We start from the raw sequence: 17,322 nt of genomic DNA, 5'->3' as shown, positions 1-17,322 counted from the left end.
GGGTTTTACCGTCTCTCATGCATCGATGGCACCATTTTGGCTACGTAAGCATTCCACTGAAAGTCTAGACATCAAAGATAGAGAGAATTTTTTTGACCAGTATTCTGGTCATGCCACTCTTTTAAGTAAGTCCTTAATGCTTAAGGAAGGAACTGCAGGCTAACGCTTTTTCCTGTCACCTATAAGACAGTGTCACAGTGACTGCTATAGCAGACTCAAGGCCTAGATAAACTATCAGCCTATTTTGAAAACAGAAACATAACATATTGAGGAAATGACTGATAACCAGTTGCAGCAAAACAAGGCAATAATTTATTCTGTACACAGTGGGGAGGCAGCCTTCCCCACTTAGTGCCCTCCAAAACATCTGGAGGACACCAGATTGAGCAAGGATGAGGAACTTGTGACCTTCCAGATGTTGCTGGACTTTTGCTTCGATCATCCCTGACCTCTGGCCATGCTGGCTGGGGCTAATGGTACTTGGAATACAACAATAGCTGAAGGAGTCCAGCAATAGCTAAATTCCCTTGAGAATTAGGAAGCCTGCTTTAAGTGATCTTCCTGGCAAGGAGACACAGGAGTAGCAATTTAAGACTGTTTTTGGGAGTGCAAATATTCTTGTGTGTATTTTTTGTTTAAACAAATATAAGTTAAAAGGTCTGAGCATGCTTTAAGATGCATGAGTAGAAAATTCACTTACCTTAATTGAAATAGGTGGAAGATTCCATAGGTCAGCACTTTCAGGCAAAAGCTAAATTAAATTTGAGAAGTTACATCCACAATGCACTTCAGTGATAGTACATTTTCTGGAAGGATTTAAAAAGAGGTTCACGTTTGAAGGTGTTGTGCATCTTAGGAACATTCTAGAGTCCAAGTAAGAAAGAGAAGAGACGATCTCTCTGTCTCTTAGACTTGGCTTTGGTGGTTTTTTACGATAAAAATTACCAATATAATTGTGGGCTTGTTTTGCCAGGAGTTTTGAAAACAACTGGAACATTTACAAGCTTCTTGCACACCAGAAGCCTGCAATGGAAAAGGTGAGGAAGCAAAGAGAAGCAGCTTTTGTTCTGCAGGTTTCTTGCAGTGTGAAAGGAATAGCTGTTATTTCTTTTGCTGCTTTAATGTTTTCACATTTATCATGGTCTGTTGTTGCATGTTGTAAGCATGTTGCTTTTGTTATTAATTTGTTTTTGTGAGCTCCTTGTAAAGAAAGTGTTTGAAAAAGCCACCATTAAATAAATAAAAAAGTTGATGCGCACAAGCACAAATCAGAAGCCCCAAGGCAGCAGGAAGCAGGTCTCAAGAGGGTGCATCTGGACATTTAATGGTGGACAGACCTATACAATTCTGCAGCTCCAAAAAGGACTTCTGTGTGCAATGGAACTTCCTCTCCTGTACACACTTAAAATTATATTGGGGGACCCTCCAGAGCTGATTTTGGGAACCCATCAGGGTAGGAAAGGGAACGGAAGTCCTGTTGCACTAGTGGAACCCTGCTGGCACAGCATTGGATACAATGCAAGGTTTAAAAAAATGTCCACAAATTGCACTTGCATTCTATGTTCACAGACAGTAAAAGCAATGTCTTCCTGTGTATGCTAGAATCCACACTGTATATCCAATAAAGGTTTCCAATACAGTCACGAAAGAAGTGCTGTCTCGTGGACATTTCCCCCTCCCATTTGCAGATGCTTGCAGCCTTAAAGCAGTTGCTTGCATGCCCAGCCTTTTTCAGTAGAGGTCGGATGTGTCCTTACAGACCAGGAAAGAGCTGCCATCTGTACTGGAAAAAGATATTCACCTGTTTTGCTCAAGGGTCAAACAAAGGAAATACCAGCAGCCCTCATGTGTGCTTCATCCCAGGGACATAGGCAGCAGTGCCATGCCTGACTCTTTGAGCTGCCTGAACAGAGGTGCAAAGAGATGGAGAGGGCAGGTGAAAGTAGTAGGACCCAATGCTGCTGCTGCTGCTATATGGAGCTCTGAACTCCTTGCACAGGGTGGAAAAACTTGGCCCTCTCCTACAGCCAAAAGTTAGGTAAAGACTTTGTGAACTGTAATTGTTATGTTGATATATGGTCTTCCTGTCATTTCTTTTAGATCAGGGTAGTCCAGCATATGGCCTTTTTCGGCAGCCCTCAGCAACATTTCATCCCCCCCACCCAGCCCTCATGCTATCTTCCCAAAGCTGGTTAAGTGAGGCTCTGGAAAGGAAACGCAATGCTGTGGCAGGGTCCTAGAGTCCTCCTTCCTCCTTCCCAAAGCCTAGGTAGTACTTTCCCAGCTTTGGGAAACTTAGCCAGTTTTGGGAAGGCAATGCAAGGACTGAGAGGGGGTGTCAAATTTTGGCCTTACTTCCTTCCCCCCGCGCAACAAGGCAGTTTGCAGCCCTTGGGTTCTGTGCCGAAGTACTCTTGCGGCCCGCTTGGTATGAAAAGTTGGACCACCTTGTTTGAGATGGTTATGCAAGGAAGTGAGGCACATCTCAGCCGAGGCTACTCAGTATTTTGTCTGAAGTCCTCAAAATACTTAGGGTACCTGAAGTATTGCAGGACAAGGAAGTTGCACAATGTCCTCTTACATAGCTTGCTTTGTAGCAGAGGTACCTCCTAAAGGCTCTCTGCGCTCTCAGCACCCTCTGAGTGCTGACAATGACTTCTTCCAGCTGTTTAGTATCCGTTTCTGTTTCGGACAGAGCAATTTCAATATTGCCATTCTGAATGTGGGAGCCCCTGCAGCCGGCATGAACGCAGCAGTCCGGTCAGCTGTGCGCGTTGGGATCTGCCAAGGCCACACAATGTATGTGGTGAATGATGGCTTTGAAGGCTTGAGCAAAGGACAGGTGAGTCTCTCTAATTGGAAGGGAGGAGGTCCTCCCTCCTGTCGGACTACTAGTCCTTCTCATTACTTTGTAAACTAGAACATCTACAGGGCAACATTCATTTGGAACTCCAGCTGTCATTTCTGCTGCAAAATTGGCACCATGACTTATTAATTTCTGATTGGAGGGGGGGGGTGATGCAGAGTTGGTTGTAACAGGAAACAAAATATCACTTTGATCTTTCTTCTTTTAAACCACACTGCTTTCACTTTCAAATCCAAGATTTGGAAGACAACCTGGTGCAATGCAGTTGGGAATGGCTGGGCGAATCAGGAGAGGTCTAATGAAATGTTTCTTCTCGTAGATCCGAGAGGTGGGCTGGCACGATGTTGCAGGCTGGCTAGGGCGTGGAGGATCCATGCTGGGGACCAAAAGGTAAGTTGGCATGACAGCCCACAGAGTGGTTCTTTGCAGGACTGAGTTCAAAGAGGGGGCGATACAGGTAAAACCTTCCAAAAGGTTGGTACCTGTTATGAAGTGTGTAGTGAGCATGCAAGCCTGCAATTCTCACATGCAATCTGGCTCTCATTTAGGGATCTTTTGTTCTAAAATGGAATTAGTTTATTATCTCAGGGGGTGCATAGCATAGCATAGCAGTTTTACACAATTGTTCTTCACCTAAAACAGAGCAAACCTTTCTCAACCTTTCATGAAGGTGATCAGGGATGTATCACTGCTTAATTTATTACAGAACTATTGTAATTTAAGAATTCTCCCCCTGCAGCTTATCTTACCTCTGCCTTCCAGTTGTGGAAATTAATTGTTTGTGTGGTTGTTTTTCCTGTATGATTTATTCTTAAAAATTGCTGGCCACTGTCAACATATCAACATATTTCTCTGAAAGGTCTCTTGATAACATACCAAGCTTATGACAGTCAGTTTTTCTATGTACTCATCCTTTGCTATTCTATATTCTTTTCTTACCATAGTCATCTCATAACCAGCTTTCTCCATAGACACTTTCCCCCTTTAACATTCCAGTGTCATTTGTCTTCTTCATTTCTTAGACGCAAACCTAAAATTGCCAAGCTTCTATCTTATTTTTTCAGCTGTCGGAAATGGAAAGTGCATGCCTGAACTTCTTGGACAGTCATCATGCTCCTGTATTATCTCTACAGGATCCTTCATTATTGTTAGTTCATGGCCCTTTGTTTATTTTATTTCTCTTTCATAGAATGCTTTATCTGCTTCTCCTGAATGTTTTGGTGCTCTATGATAAGCAAACATAATATTTTCTGTTTCCTACTTCCTTGCCAATTCTTCATTGTCTCATTTGGAGGGCTTCCAAAATAGTTATTCAATGTGGAATTGCCATGCTTCATTCTCTCATTTCTTTATAGGCCACCCACATGCTGCAAGTCTTAAAGTGGGAGGCTCCCAATGGCTTTTGCAAGGTTCCTCCCCCCCTTCCCTTTTAATCCCCCAGTCTCACTCTAACTGTAAAGGTTAGGGAGGCCTGCAAAGGCTTTTGGAAGCCTCTTTCTGCTCCCCGCCTTTAATATTGGGGTGAAAGGGATTTTTGACAATAGGGCAGTCCTGTCCACCTGTCAGTCATGTGGTGTCATAATGATGCCACCTGTCAAATTTAACCCACAAGGCAGATCCTAATAAGGATCTCATTGGTGAAGCCAAAAAAGATTCCCACCCCTGCTTTAGGTTGATAATCAAGTTGTGGAATGTTAGAAGGGGTGAGTCTTAAATGTTGCAAATTCTTGGGTTTGCATAATAATGTCATGAGACTTGAGTCCCATCAGGCAGGAAGCATTATCTCATCCAAATTGCTCTCCTTTCTGGTAAACAGGGCAGGGGGACCTACTGAGCTTGCCATTTATTCCTGTGGGCTCTGAAATTTTGTGAGGGTTTGAAATGTGATGGCAATGGTGATGATTGCTTCGGAAACCTGATGGGGTCTGTGTGCATGCAAATACTCATCTATAAATTACATATGGGGCAGAGGATCTTAAAATGTGTACTGCAAGTATGAATTTGGATAATGTTCAACAGTTGCACATTCTTGCCATAAAGTGCATGTGGCCTGTACAATAACTGGTTTATTTAAACTGGTAATGAATGCAAAACCAGATCTGCTACAGACACAAGTTTCATTGGACTGTTTCACCAGTCAAGAATACCTGTGGAATTCAGTCCTACAGAGATTTGTCTCCTTACAGTCCTCGATCTCAGCTGTGCTCTATTGGCTTAACAGATAATTTCACTGTATATCCTGTTGCTGTACCCAGAGGTCGGCAAACTACAGCCCACAGGCCAGATCCGGCCCAATTGCCCTCAACATCCGGTCCACGGACAGTCTGAATCGTGTGATTCCTTCTTTAAAAAATTTTCGTTAATTTTTTTTCTGCGCCACCATTTTTTGGGAGGGGCACCATTTCCACACACACACATAGTGGCATCTCCTCCATCCCTCTCTCCTGGTTTTTCCTCGTCCTTTTGCCAGCCCTGCATAGAGGAGGAAGGGGGCTGGGCTGAGCTGGCTCAGTGCCATTTTGGGCAGTGCCTCTCCGGAGCCAGCCAGCACATTTTGGGCCGCTTGTCCCTCTGCTGACAGCCTCTGCTGCTCGCAAGGGCAGACACAGGAGCCGCAGTTGGGAGAGCACAGCTCCTCTCTGGAGCCAGCCAGCCCTTGCGCTGGCATCACCATAGGTAGGCAGGGGGAGGGGAGGGGCTGGGGGAGAGAGAGAAGCCCCCTCTGTTGGGTGCGTGCGCGGTCCGGCCTCCCACAAGGTCTGGGGGCAGGTGAACTGGCCCTCTCCAAAAAATGTTTGCTGACCCCTGCTGTATCCCATTGCAGAGACTGTATAGCTGGAACAGTCACAGGTTGCAAGCATGAACTCATTTCCAAATCATTTACAAGGCCATTGCAAATGTAACAGTTTTGCATGTTACATCTTTATCCTTTCCTGTACTGACCCTGCTTCACTTGTGCAGTACAGTATTTCTTAAGGGAGTGTGATGAGTAGCAACTGAAGTAACCACCTGCTATGTGAGCTGCCAGGATTATGTTCCCTCACATAGACAGCCTCGTTTCTACTTAGTTCTGCAGGTGAAGAGTGACCACAGATCTTTATGAGCTATCTGACTAAGTACCTATTCTACTGGGCTTATCTGAACATAAGAGTCTTTTCCAGAGTATCTGGACTGTACTCTTCAATTGTTAGCATGGCCAAAGTGGGAGGAAGTTGGTTTAATAAGCATGTTTCCTCTTGCTGGTCAGTAGGCCATTCATTCTGCAGGAAGCAATACAAAAGGTGCATTGTTCCTAAATGACTTGCACTTGCCAGTCTGTGGGAGTGAGCCTGTCTGTCTCTGCTCCCTTGGCAAAGAACATATCCTATCAAAGGCTGGCCGTTGGTGCATGCTCTAACTTGCCTTTATGCTGTTATTTGGGAAGTAAGGCAGCAAATTAAACGTGGAAGATTTCAAAAGATCTCTTTGCCTGCTTCATGGAATTGGCGTCTCCTCTCTTTTCCTTCACTGTGCTTAGACAATCCTATTCTTAAGCAGGTTCGGTAAAGCAGGAAGAGGCAGGCATCGTGATGCAGCTTTTCTAACAGCTTGTTTTGTTCTTGTTTTGCCAGAACGCTTCCCAAGACATGCATGGAAAAGATTGTCGAAAATGTCCGGAAATTTAACATCCATGCACTGCTGGTTGTTGGAGGATTTGAGGTGTGGAGAAGTTCATTGGACACTTTCAGATTTGAATGAGAAATGCCTTTCTCCTTTTCCTAAAAAGCTGGGCCAGGCATGATTGCACTGATGTTGGTACTTCAGTGTGTAGACAGACTGCAAGGCTGGAATTACCCACATTGAGCTTCAGCTCAGTCATAGAACACATGCCCCTTTAACCCCTTCAACTTCCACCTTCCCCATCCCAATTCCTCCTCCTTTCCAGCTTTCTTCCACTCATCACCTAAATAACCCTCCCATATTCCCCCTCATATCTCCAAATGCCACCTTAACCACTCCCCTGCCAGTTCCACTTGCTGCTTCCCCAATTCCTCCTTTCTCTTCCCGGCAGCCACCAAAGAACTAAAACTGTCATATACAGAAACTCTTCTTCCCCACACCAAGGCCTTCCTGTAACCCCCCCCCATCATGTACTACAATGAGTTTTCCTTTTTCTCCCCGCCCCCCTGCCCATCGTCTTTTCCCTACTCCTGCCTTTCGACCCTTGGGAAGCAGCCAATAAAAACCATGTGATGACGGACTAGGTTAAATATAGTATATAGTGAGATCTATAGAGTTAGTCTTTTTTTGGTCTCTTTTCATAGGATTGCAATTTTTTTTTCAACAATTGCAATCCTCTTTAGTAAACATACGCTTTAAATGACTATGTATCAAAAATACCTCTGGACTGATAGATACCCAGTTTCCAAGGGTTCGTTTCTAGGTCATGACTCCTACCCAGCTCAAGAGAGTCAATCAAAATTTTGATTTAAGATGCTCAGAGGTGTAAAATTTCTTTTTATCTTGTACTTCTTGCAGCCCAGTGCTTAGGCTTGGGTATGTGGCTTACATTTCTGCCACTCTTGTCTTTTGCAGGCGTATGAGGGAGTACTACAATTGGTGGAAGCTCGTGGGCAGTATGATGAGCTTTGCATTATTATGTGTGTGATTCCAGCCACCATCAGCAACAACGTCCCGGGCACTGACTTCAGCCTGGGTTCCGATACAGCTGTCAATGCTGCCATGGAGGTAAGATGGGTCTATCCAGCAGCCGCAGAATACCGGGAACTAGGCATGCGGGGAGATGAATTATGTAACCTTTCTTTCATCAGTGTATTTCTATTGCATATATCAGAAATGTTGGCAAGAAAGATAGAGGAGGCAGGAGGTGGAGCAGGGGAGTAATACAGACCACGTAAAACTACACCTGCCCCAGAATGGTAGACAGAAACTCAGCTTAACACCTGGGCAACTAAGCATCCTTTTCCTTCCTCCCTGATCTGTAGAGCTGTGACCGCATCAAGCAGTCCGCCTCGGGCACAAAAAGACGGGTGTTCATTGTGGAGACGATGGGTGGTTACTGCGGCTACTTGTCTACAGTGACTGGCATTGCAACAGGAGCTGATGCTGCCTACGTCTACGAAGATCCTTTCACCATTCATGACTTAAAGGTGTGTTGGTGGCAGAATTGCATTTGTCAAATGCGCAAAGAGCAGAGGACTGGGTGATAATTGGGGGTGGATGAGGAGGGAATATGGAAAAGAAGATGAATCCTGGTTGGGGGAAAAATTCCAAACTTCAAATCAAGGCTTATCAGGAACCTATAAATTGTTATTGATTTGTGTACTTCATGTTGCAGCCCTCCCCTTTCATAAGAACTTGCATGAAAGTGGCCTCCCAATTTTTCTCACAGGCTCGTATAAGTTCAGCACAAACAGTTGGGCCTGGTGAGCATTTAAGGTCCCCAACCCTAATCTGCTGGTTGCCATCTGATTGGATTTTATTCTGATCCTGATCTGATTTCCGGATGTATTTTAATTGATTGGCTGATTTTACGTTAATGTGTTATACATTTGATGTTAGCCGCTCCGAGCCCGGTTTTGGCCAGGGAGGGCGGTGTATAAATAAAAATTATTATTATTATTATTATTATTAAACAATATTTGAAAAAGCAAGACCTAAATTACATATGTAGTTCTATAAAATGCAGACATCCTCTCTTACATAAGTCATGTTCCATCTGTGAGAAGACTGAAGTGTTCCCAATGAATCCTGTAACTTATCTGGATATTGGAAGTGCAGGTGAGATGAACTGGCTGAAAGAAAGAGGAGGTATTAGGACCACGTGTGGTGGCAATGCTCATCGTGACAACTTGTCTGTCTCCTTTTACAGGGTAAATTAAAAATGAGGCAGAATGAATTGCCCCTCTGCCACCCTTTTCCGCTACAGCAAATTTTGGCTCCAAAGCCCAAGGCAGTTAGGATGGAATTCAAAGTAGCTCTGTTACATCAGACAAGCATTTTGCTTGCTTGAGGCAACAATCTCTCCTCTCCTTAGACATGCCTTATACAAGCATTTATGCTAGCAAACTCCTGATCATAGAACAAAAGCAATATATCATCAGATGGTGACCACTTCTCCATTTCTGATTTTTTCCATTCTTGTTCTGGGGGAGCCTTTTGCCTTTGTCATCTTTGCTGGCAATGAATACATCCAAGCTATAAAATGGTTTACTTGAAGACAGCCTTCTGCAACATAGTGTCTTCCAGATATTTCTGACTACAACTCCCATCATCCCTGGTCATTGGCCAGGCTGGCTAGGGCTGATGGGAGTTGGTATCCACCAACAACTGCAGGGCACCAGATTGGGGAAGGCTGACTTACATTGATCTCAATGGAACAAATGCAGCAACTGTTGTTCATATAAATGTGTTGCTATCAAAAACAACAGTGACCAAGATTATTTAAGCTGCTAAAACATTCTGTTTCCCTCCTGGTTAACCTTTTCTTTTCACTTGTTTGTTGCACTTAATGACAGTTGATTCTAACACAGTCAGGCTTGAGCAAAGCATTTATAGTCTTGTCTTATCTAATCTCATTCTCTCTGTAGCTCAGAAGTGACATTTCCTTCTTCCTTTTTCTGAAGAGCTGTTTTCTCTTAAATCAGCAAAAATTGTTCCAATGAAAACGATTGGTCTTTGTGTCTTTCCAGGCAAATGTTGAACATTTAACTGACAAAATGAAAACAGACATTCAGAGAGGCCTAGTACTGCGGTGAGTTGCGGAAAAGACTCTGAAACGGCCGTGCTTCAGTTCTTGAAGAAGATGGAAATCTTTAGTGTCATCTGGGATTGAAATAACTTTTATCTCTGTAGCTTTTTTGAATACACAGTTTTATATTGAGTGTGCCAATGCTATGGCAGCAGCTCTTTTAAAAAGGCTGAGACGGTAGCTGAAAAAGCCATAAAGAGATTTGGGGCTCAAAATGGGTTCATCAGACTGTCTTTTTCAGACTGTCTCCCTCAAGAAAGGAGGGAGCAAGTGATGAGTTCAGCAGAGGGAGTGTACTATGCTGTACAATATCTGTGATAGGAGCATCTGGGGACTCCCATCTCCCAGCAGTCCCAGCCAACATGGTCAGTGCTCAGGGATGATGGGAGCTTGGTTCACTGCCTCTGAACTATGGGAAGCATCAGCTAATAGTGCAGGATGCCATCACCTACTCCTGGATCACAGGGTTGGCACTGTTCTCTGTGACTATGCTGACCCAATCCCTGGAGTATTGCCAAGACTTGCATCTCTGTAGCATGCGTGAATAGTGACTCAGCACAAATGAAGGAATTGCAGCCTAGAAACCTCTGAAACACTGAAAAGAGATGGATGGTTTTAGAAATGTGATGAGATTGGGCTTGGCTCTCTGCCGGGATGGAGATCTGATGGATTCTACCGCAGTCCTGCGGAAAAAGGGCAGAGGAGATTCCTCAAGTGCAAGGCTAGTACAGGGGAGAGAATGGTTTTGCCAGTGCTCAGTTGCTGGCTACACTGTCACTGGTTTAGTTCTGCTTCCTTTGTCTAAATTTTGTCAGCATTTGCCTGAAACCCAGTTCTCTTTGTAGTCCTGGCAGAGCAAAACTATAAGAATATTCAATCCCGCACACTTCTTGGATCATAAAGGACTCTTCTCAAAAGCTCTTATCCCTGGCATTGTTAACTTGTGCAAACAAACTCACTTCATTTTGATTTTTCTTTCCAAAAACTGTCTTTCCCTTGTTTTGGAATTAAGATAGTCTGTGTGCAGAATTCAGAACCTCAGAAAATATTTTTAAAAGCTAAAACATATATCCTAAAAAACCCTATAAAAATGCAGCATACAATCAGGAACCAGTCACTGAAACAAGATCAAGAATGAGTTAAGAATGAGTGACCCTGGTGTGTTTCATTGGATTTCTACCAAGAAAGCCCCACCCTTTATTCTTGTTGTGGATTAGGGGATGAAACCTGAAGCAGGGCCCTCCTTATGAAATCAGAGAGCAGAAGGTCTTGTATGGAAAAAGCCAGTGTATAAAAAACACAAGGCTCCACCACCAAGGGCTTCAGCATTTTAAATCAGTTGGGCCCGGGATGCTTTCTGTGCTGTATTTTCTGTGAGAGATACAGTCATACTCACTTAGTGCATCAAAGGGGAGGAGGGGCTGTAGTGCAGCAGGTAAAGCACATACATTTCATGTAAAAGTCCCTGGATTCGATTCCCACCAGGGCTGGGAAAATGCCCCTTCCTGAAACTCTGAAGCTCCACTGCTTGTCAAGTGTCAACAGCACTGAGCTAGATGAACTGAGAGTTTGACTTGGTATTATTAGGCAGCTGCCTGTGTTTTAAAGTGCCTTCTCCCTTTTGCTGTCTTCTTAGCAACGAGAAGTGCCATGAGCACTATACCACCGAGTTCCTCTACAACTTATACTCCTCCGAAGGGAAAGGAATATTTGACTGCAGGATCAACGTCCTAGGCCACCTCCAACAGGCAAGTGGGGCTACATATTAGGTAGCCACAAGGCAGTGTCAGGCTAAGTCACTTCTAATGGGTTAGAAGATTAGTGGTGGAGAAAAGGCAGGCAGGCAGATATTAACTGGGAGAAACAGCAGAGCTTTTGTTTGAGAGTTTGTAACCGGAATACTTTTAGTCTTGCATGAAAACACTCATCAGCTACTTCTTCCATTCAGGGCAGTGGGGTACATGCCAAGGTCCTGTTTTCCAGCTTTCAGCTGACTGGGGTTTTTTGTTTAGTTTTCATTGAACTATCTTCATTTTGCAGAAGAGGCATGCAAAATGGCTGCTCCGTGGGATGGCCCCAGCAGAGGAAAAGCTGGGCCTCCCTTGCAGCAGGAGTGGCATGACCACCCTTTGTGCTCTGCCTTCATTTCCTTTTCTCTGTCTCTAGGGAGGTGCCCCAACCCCCTTTGACCGCAACTACGGCACCAAGCTGGGTGTGAAAGCTGTACTGTGGATGTCGGAGAAGTTGAAGGAAGTTTACCGCAAGGGTATGTCCAGAGAGGATCACCTTGGGAACGGAAAATTTTCACCCTGGTGTTTTGTAATAGGGAAGATCCTCAGGAAAACTTTGGCAGAATGAGGTGAACTTCTTATGCACCATGCCTCCATCTACCTGTCAACCACTTTTACGGTTGCTAATCAACCGAGGAGAGGAATTAAGGGAGTCAGGTGAAGCACCACTGCTCCTTCAGTAAGAGACAAATGCCAGGAGGCTGCTGTGCACATGTGCCTTCCCCCTTACCATGAGAGATGGCCAGGGCCTAGCCAGGACTGTGCAGGGTGGCACCCCAGGGAACCATTGTAATTTGAAGCATCTTGTCTGTACCTAGGAGGAGGATGCTATCCTAAAATGAGGGCTCCTTGGTTTGCTGTGCTTGTGCTTTGAAGCCACTGAGTGCTCTGTGGGGACTGCTCACGAGGCCAGCATTTCAGTGTGTGCCCATAGTCATTGAAAACAGTATGCAACTAATTTTCTTGAGTCCTGTTGACTTGCTGGGGTTCCAGGAGCCTCTATAGCTACTGGCTCTCTGCCGGAGACAACCAGGGTAGCCACATCCAGGCCTTCTCAAGTAATGGCAAGCCGTTTGGTTGACATCAGAATTTCTCGGCACCACACCTAAAAGTCCTCTCTGTTTCCACAGGCCGCGTATTTGCCAATTCTGCCGATTCTGCCTGTGTGATAGGCCTGAAGAGGAAGGCTGTGTCATTTAGCCCTGTGACTGAGCTCAAGAAAGTCACAGATTTTGAGTAAGTAGGCACCTCTTTTGCCATCCGAGTCATGGAATGTGAGATTCTGGGAGCAGGGCGGACACTTCCTGCCAGTGCTTTTCATGGAAAGGACTGGTGGGCAGAGCAGCTGTGAGGCGTTAACTACAGTCCTCTTAGCTCTGTTTTGTCCTTCCTTTCTAAGGGAAGTGGGAAGTGCCCAGATATTTTGGGAAATGGTGAGGTACTCTCTGTTTGCTGGCCAGCCTTGTGACTTGCTTGCCAGTGGGGACATTTTCATCCCTCCTGGGAGTCAAATGTTCAGAATTTAGAATACTGAGCATCAAAGTGAGCTGGGTGTGTCTCCCTTGATGAATTCTTACTTAAGATATGCTCCACAGCCACAGATGGGTGGAGGCTGCCTGTAAACAGGGATATGGGCGGGCCGGTCTGTTTCCGATTTGTGCCAGTTTCACATGTGTTCAGCCATATCCCCTCCCATTTCTGCATTAATCTCTTTGAGTTTTAAAAAACTTCAGGAGAAAATGTTCAGTGTTTAAATATGTATATTTGGATGTCTTTTCCCCACAACATTGGTGAAAGCTTTTCCCGTCAAAGTACACACTTGTAATGATACCTTATTGTATAATACACATTTTGCTACACTTTTTGAGCCTTCTGTGTTGTTAAGTTCAGCACAGAAGCTGATCTGTACATCCATCTGGGAGGTAAAGATTGGGGTCAATTCCCGTTGCAATTTGCAAAGATTTGAATTCCCCCAACTATGAGAGGGGAATTGACTTCACAGGTGCACAGAGCTGCTCTGTTTATTGCTAACGACATCACACATTCCAGGGCTGAGCCCCAGCTCAGATTGAACCCTGGTGCTGAGTTCGCTTTCCCCCTCCGTTCTTGCAGGCACAGGCTCCCCAAGGAGCAGTGGTGGCTGAACCTGCGCCTTATGCTGAAGATGTTGGCCCACTACCAGATCAGCCTGACTGAATATGTGTCTGGGAAGATTGAGCATGTCACCCGTCGCACGCTCAGCATCGAAAAGGGGTTCTAGCTGCAAACTTCTCTTCTGCTCACCCCAGACTAGTTCTCCATTGTTTTTCCCTGCACACACCCACAACTCCCCCCCGCTTCCTCTGGCCTTCTCATGCCTTTTGAGTGCAGTGCTGGTGCCACTGTGAGCCTGTAGGAGTGTGACTGAGGCCAGCCTGGCTGACATTGCGGAATCACTGCTGTATACTCCTCACTGCCTAAGAGGGTGAGTGTTCTTCTGTCCATGGCTCCCTCTTTGGAGCCTATTCACTCCAGGCAGCAGAGTCACTCCAGAAAGGGCCCATCCCTGTTTCCCAGGCTGCTCTTTTATTCAGACACTATTTAAAGAATCATGTACTCAATAATCAGATGGACAATGGGAATTGGTTTTAGATTCTTTCTGAGCCTGGTGCCATGGAGATTGCAGGAGTCCAGAAGGGGGTGTCACTTAGATGGGTGTCACAGAGAATGTGAGGTCCCCAAGTGCCTCCCCAACTTGGGGAGTGCTGTAAGACAACTGATGGGTCTGATTTGCGACCAAGACCTTCTGCCACTATCATGTTAACATCCAGCACAAATATCTTGTCTAGCAGAAGTATGTCAGCGGCATACTGCAAAGTAGCAGTTAGCAGTGGAGCAGCTCTTCTCTTCCCCTCTTCCCCTGCCCCACCTTCCCTCACTGGGGTGATGCATGCCAATCAGGATATGGCAGCATGTCTGAATGCTGGGCTGGGGTTGCCCAGTGTGTCGTGGATTTGCATGGGAAAACACTCTTCTCCATGCTGTCTGACTGGTTTGACTGAGCCATCTTCCTGGCTAGAGCTGCGATGGTGGCACCCGTTTTGTGTACTCTTCCCAATACACTTCTGTGAACTCAGTGTCCTGTGTTGCCTGTATTTGTCTGTGCCACAGCTTTGTGACTTCTAGAAGTACATTAAAAGAAATCGATCAACCAAGCCTGTGTGTGTTTTCAGTTTGATTCTCTTTCCTGTTTGGGGAAACTGTCTCTGACCTCACAGCATGGGATGGACTAACAGGAATGATGCGGTCCTGTGCTGGAATACTAGCCTTATGCACCCTAAGTTCTCTATCGGGGGAGAAGTTGGAACATGAGGAAGGAGGGACAGGAAAGGTGATGGATCTTCTACCTCTAGTCTCCTCACAATGAAGACATAAGAACATGGAAAACTTCCTTATACTAGATCACAGTTTGTGCCTCAAACACTGTCTGCTCTGGCTGGCAACAGCTTTCCAGGGTCTCAGACAGATTCAGTCAGATGTCAAGAACTGAACCTGGGACCTGCTAAACCTGTGCCCTCAGCTATGTACTCTTCCACTAAGCCATGACCCATCCCTGATAAGAATAGCTTGTCAGGAATGTCAGCCTAGAACCTCACACGTGTGGCGCCATGGGTCAGTGTGTCTGGCTATTAACCAGAAGGTTGGTGGTTTGAGCCCACCCAGGGATGGCTGTGGACAGGATTCCTGCATTGCATGGGGTTGGGCTAGATGACCCTGGAGATCCCTTCCAACGCTTCAGTTCTGTGTTTCTTTGAAATGAGAATCATACCCCTAGACCAAGAAACCTGTTATTTTCTAAACCTTTTCCTTATTCCATGCCACTATTCGAATGCTTTCTTCCACTACTTCCAGAATTACAAGACGTTTAGGATCAAATATCAATAGATGGGTTGTGTCTTACATTACACAGAGGTAGAATCTTATACCTTTCTCGGTGCCTGGCTCAGAGTGCCTGGCTGTTTTAACACCCACATCTTCAGGAAGAGCATGACAGGTTCTGGACATAAATCCCAGTGAGATTACAATGCAGCGTACTCCTAGCACACCATGTTGGGGCAATTAACCAGCCAACTCAATTGCACTTTCCGTTGAACTTCTGGTGGATGTCAAAAACTACTGAGATGACTAGGCCCTGGACTATGCAAGAGGGAAATTGTTAGTCATTCCTAATTATTTTGTACAGGTTGTTTTTTTTTTGGGGGGGGGTCCATAGGACTCAAGGTAGTGTTCTATGCTGGGCCCACATAGGAACAAGAAGTTCATCAAAAGGAATGTACAATGATAAGCCCAGCACAGCACCCAAGGATATACCAGAATTCTCTAAATGAGGTCAGTCAAGTTGGCAGGTGGTGGATAGCCTCATGCTCCCAAGTGGGAACAGGCTGATCCTCAGAGTCATCAGCTCACTGCTCTGGTTTGCAAAACATGATCTTGTGTCTATGTGAAGTTAACTACTGTGCAGAGAAAATGATGGGCAAGTTGCTATATCTTTGCTCTCACAACCAGGGCCAAAGCATAAAAGCAATTGGTGGAACAATTGCTTCACATGGAAAAGAGTGACAACATGAAACATCTCTGCTGTCGCTTTGGAGACAACTAGATCAATTCAGGTGCAACTGCTCCTCCCTCTTTCAACACTAGTCTACACTCATGTTAGCATCTGGTATAAACTTAATCACTGCTCACAGGGCTGCTCTGCAGTTGCTTAAAGCAGTGGGGGGGGGGCTTAAGGGCAAATATGGCAGCTCCCCCTAGAGTACAACTGTACCCCAGCCACACCCTCTCCAGCCCTACTCTCTATTCTCTTTGTGTGTTTTCACATAGCTGGATTGTGGCCTTGAGCTCCGATAGTGCCTCCTGCTTTCCTGAATGGAGGAAGATAGAGGGGTGTCTGTGAGCATGTGTAAAACTCGCCTGCTGTACAAAGATAACATTCACATACATTCTATAAACACACTTTATGCTGTACTACATGCTGTAGACAGAAAGAAGGTAAGCCTGGTTTTGTGTTCAGGGAGGGGAGCAAGGATCTTCTCTATGCTTCTCAGTTATTTGGCAAACACACAGAATGAGACAACACCCTCAAAATTCAGAGAAAGCTATAATGAAATAAACTTTTACCATAACCTATATTTCCTACATTAGTAAAACCTACACTGATTGGAACATAGCTCTTGGTTTTTAAGGGGCCCTATTCTATTTTCCAGAACACATTAATGGCATTCACAATTGATACACCCTGCACTAAGAACTGTCCCTGCTGTCCCTTTTGAAAGTGCCTTCAGTTGCTGATACTTCAACACAAACTCGACTGGAGTCTTTGCTGTTTTTTTCTCTTTTTTATTGCAGACCTAAAACTGCATTTTTTTCTCTACAGTTATTATTACAAACCTCAAAAGAAGAGTCAATTAGAGATTCATGAGTAGGAGCAATTAAAATAAGTGAACAAATACATCTTTGCCAGTGTGCAGAATTACAAAATAGCATGCAAGTCCCCTTTTATGGCTCATTAGTCTGGTTGTAACCGATTTCAGATTCCTGGCACCCTAGAAGAGGCTACCCTGGGACATATCGAGGTTCATTTTACAGTCCACTTCTAAAGAAGAATGAGATATTCTTCAGGGTGACAGGAGTTCAGTATAAAACCATTTTATGCTGATTATGGTTATACTGGAATACAGATGAGTCAGCCTGCAGGAGCAAGTTTTAGTCCATGCAGTCCAAGAGCATGTCTTATCTTGCAGCCCAATCCTAGGCATGTCTACTAAGAAATCTAGTTCAGTGTTTCCCAAACTTGGGTCTCCAGATAGTTTTGGGACTACAACTCCCATCATTCCTAGCTATAGCAGGACCAGTGGTCAGTGATGATGGGAATT

The 17,322-nt window shown here is 45.0% G+C and overlaps 1 protein-coding gene across 3 annotated transcripts in view; it reads left to right on the top strand.

Annotated features, from left to right (window-relative positions):
• Positions 1 to 14,601, top strand: part of PFKL (phosphofructokinase, liver type) — a 39,373-nt gene extending 24,772 nt beyond the window's left edge. For 2 of the 3 annotated variants that reach the window (XM_053389817.1, XM_053389819.1), the window contains exons 12-22: positions 974 to 1,037; positions 2,696 to 2,842; positions 3,186 to 3,256; positions 6,478 to 6,565; positions 7,442 to 7,594; positions 7,852 to 8,016; positions 9,559 to 9,620; positions 11,254 to 11,365; positions 11,784 to 11,883; positions 12,538 to 12,643; positions 13,520 to 14,601. In XM_053389817.1, coding sequence (XP_053245792.1) covers positions 974 to 1,037; positions 2,696 to 2,842; positions 3,186 to 3,256; positions 6,478 to 6,565; positions 7,442 to 7,594; positions 7,852 to 8,016; positions 9,559 to 9,620; positions 11,254 to 11,365; positions 11,784 to 11,883; positions 12,538 to 12,643; positions 13,520 to 13,667 — 1,216 coding nt within the window. In that variant the 3' untranslated portion in view covers positions 13,668 to 14,601. Of the gene's footprint in view, positions 1 to 973; positions 1,038 to 2,695; positions 2,843 to 3,185; positions 3,257 to 6,477; positions 6,566 to 7,441; positions 7,595 to 7,851; positions 8,017 to 9,558; positions 9,621 to 11,253; positions 11,370 to 11,783; positions 11,884 to 12,537; positions 12,644 to 13,519 lie in introns of all 3 variants that reach the window. The other variant, XM_053389818.1, reaches the window with a different exon arrangement.
• The last annotated feature ends 2,721 nt before the right edge of the window (positions 14,602 to 17,322 follow it).

The sequence above is a fragment of the Podarcis raffonei genome, chromosome 5, assembly GCF_027172205.1.
Source record: "Podarcis raffonei isolate rPodRaf1 chromosome 5, rPodRaf1.pri, whole genome shotgun sequence".
Lineage (NCBI taxonomy): Eukaryota > Metazoa > Chordata > Lepidosauria > Squamata > Lacertidae > Podarcis > Podarcis raffonei.
Note: the sequence above shows the minus strand (reverse complement) of the source record. Positions and strands in the feature narration are given on the sequence as shown.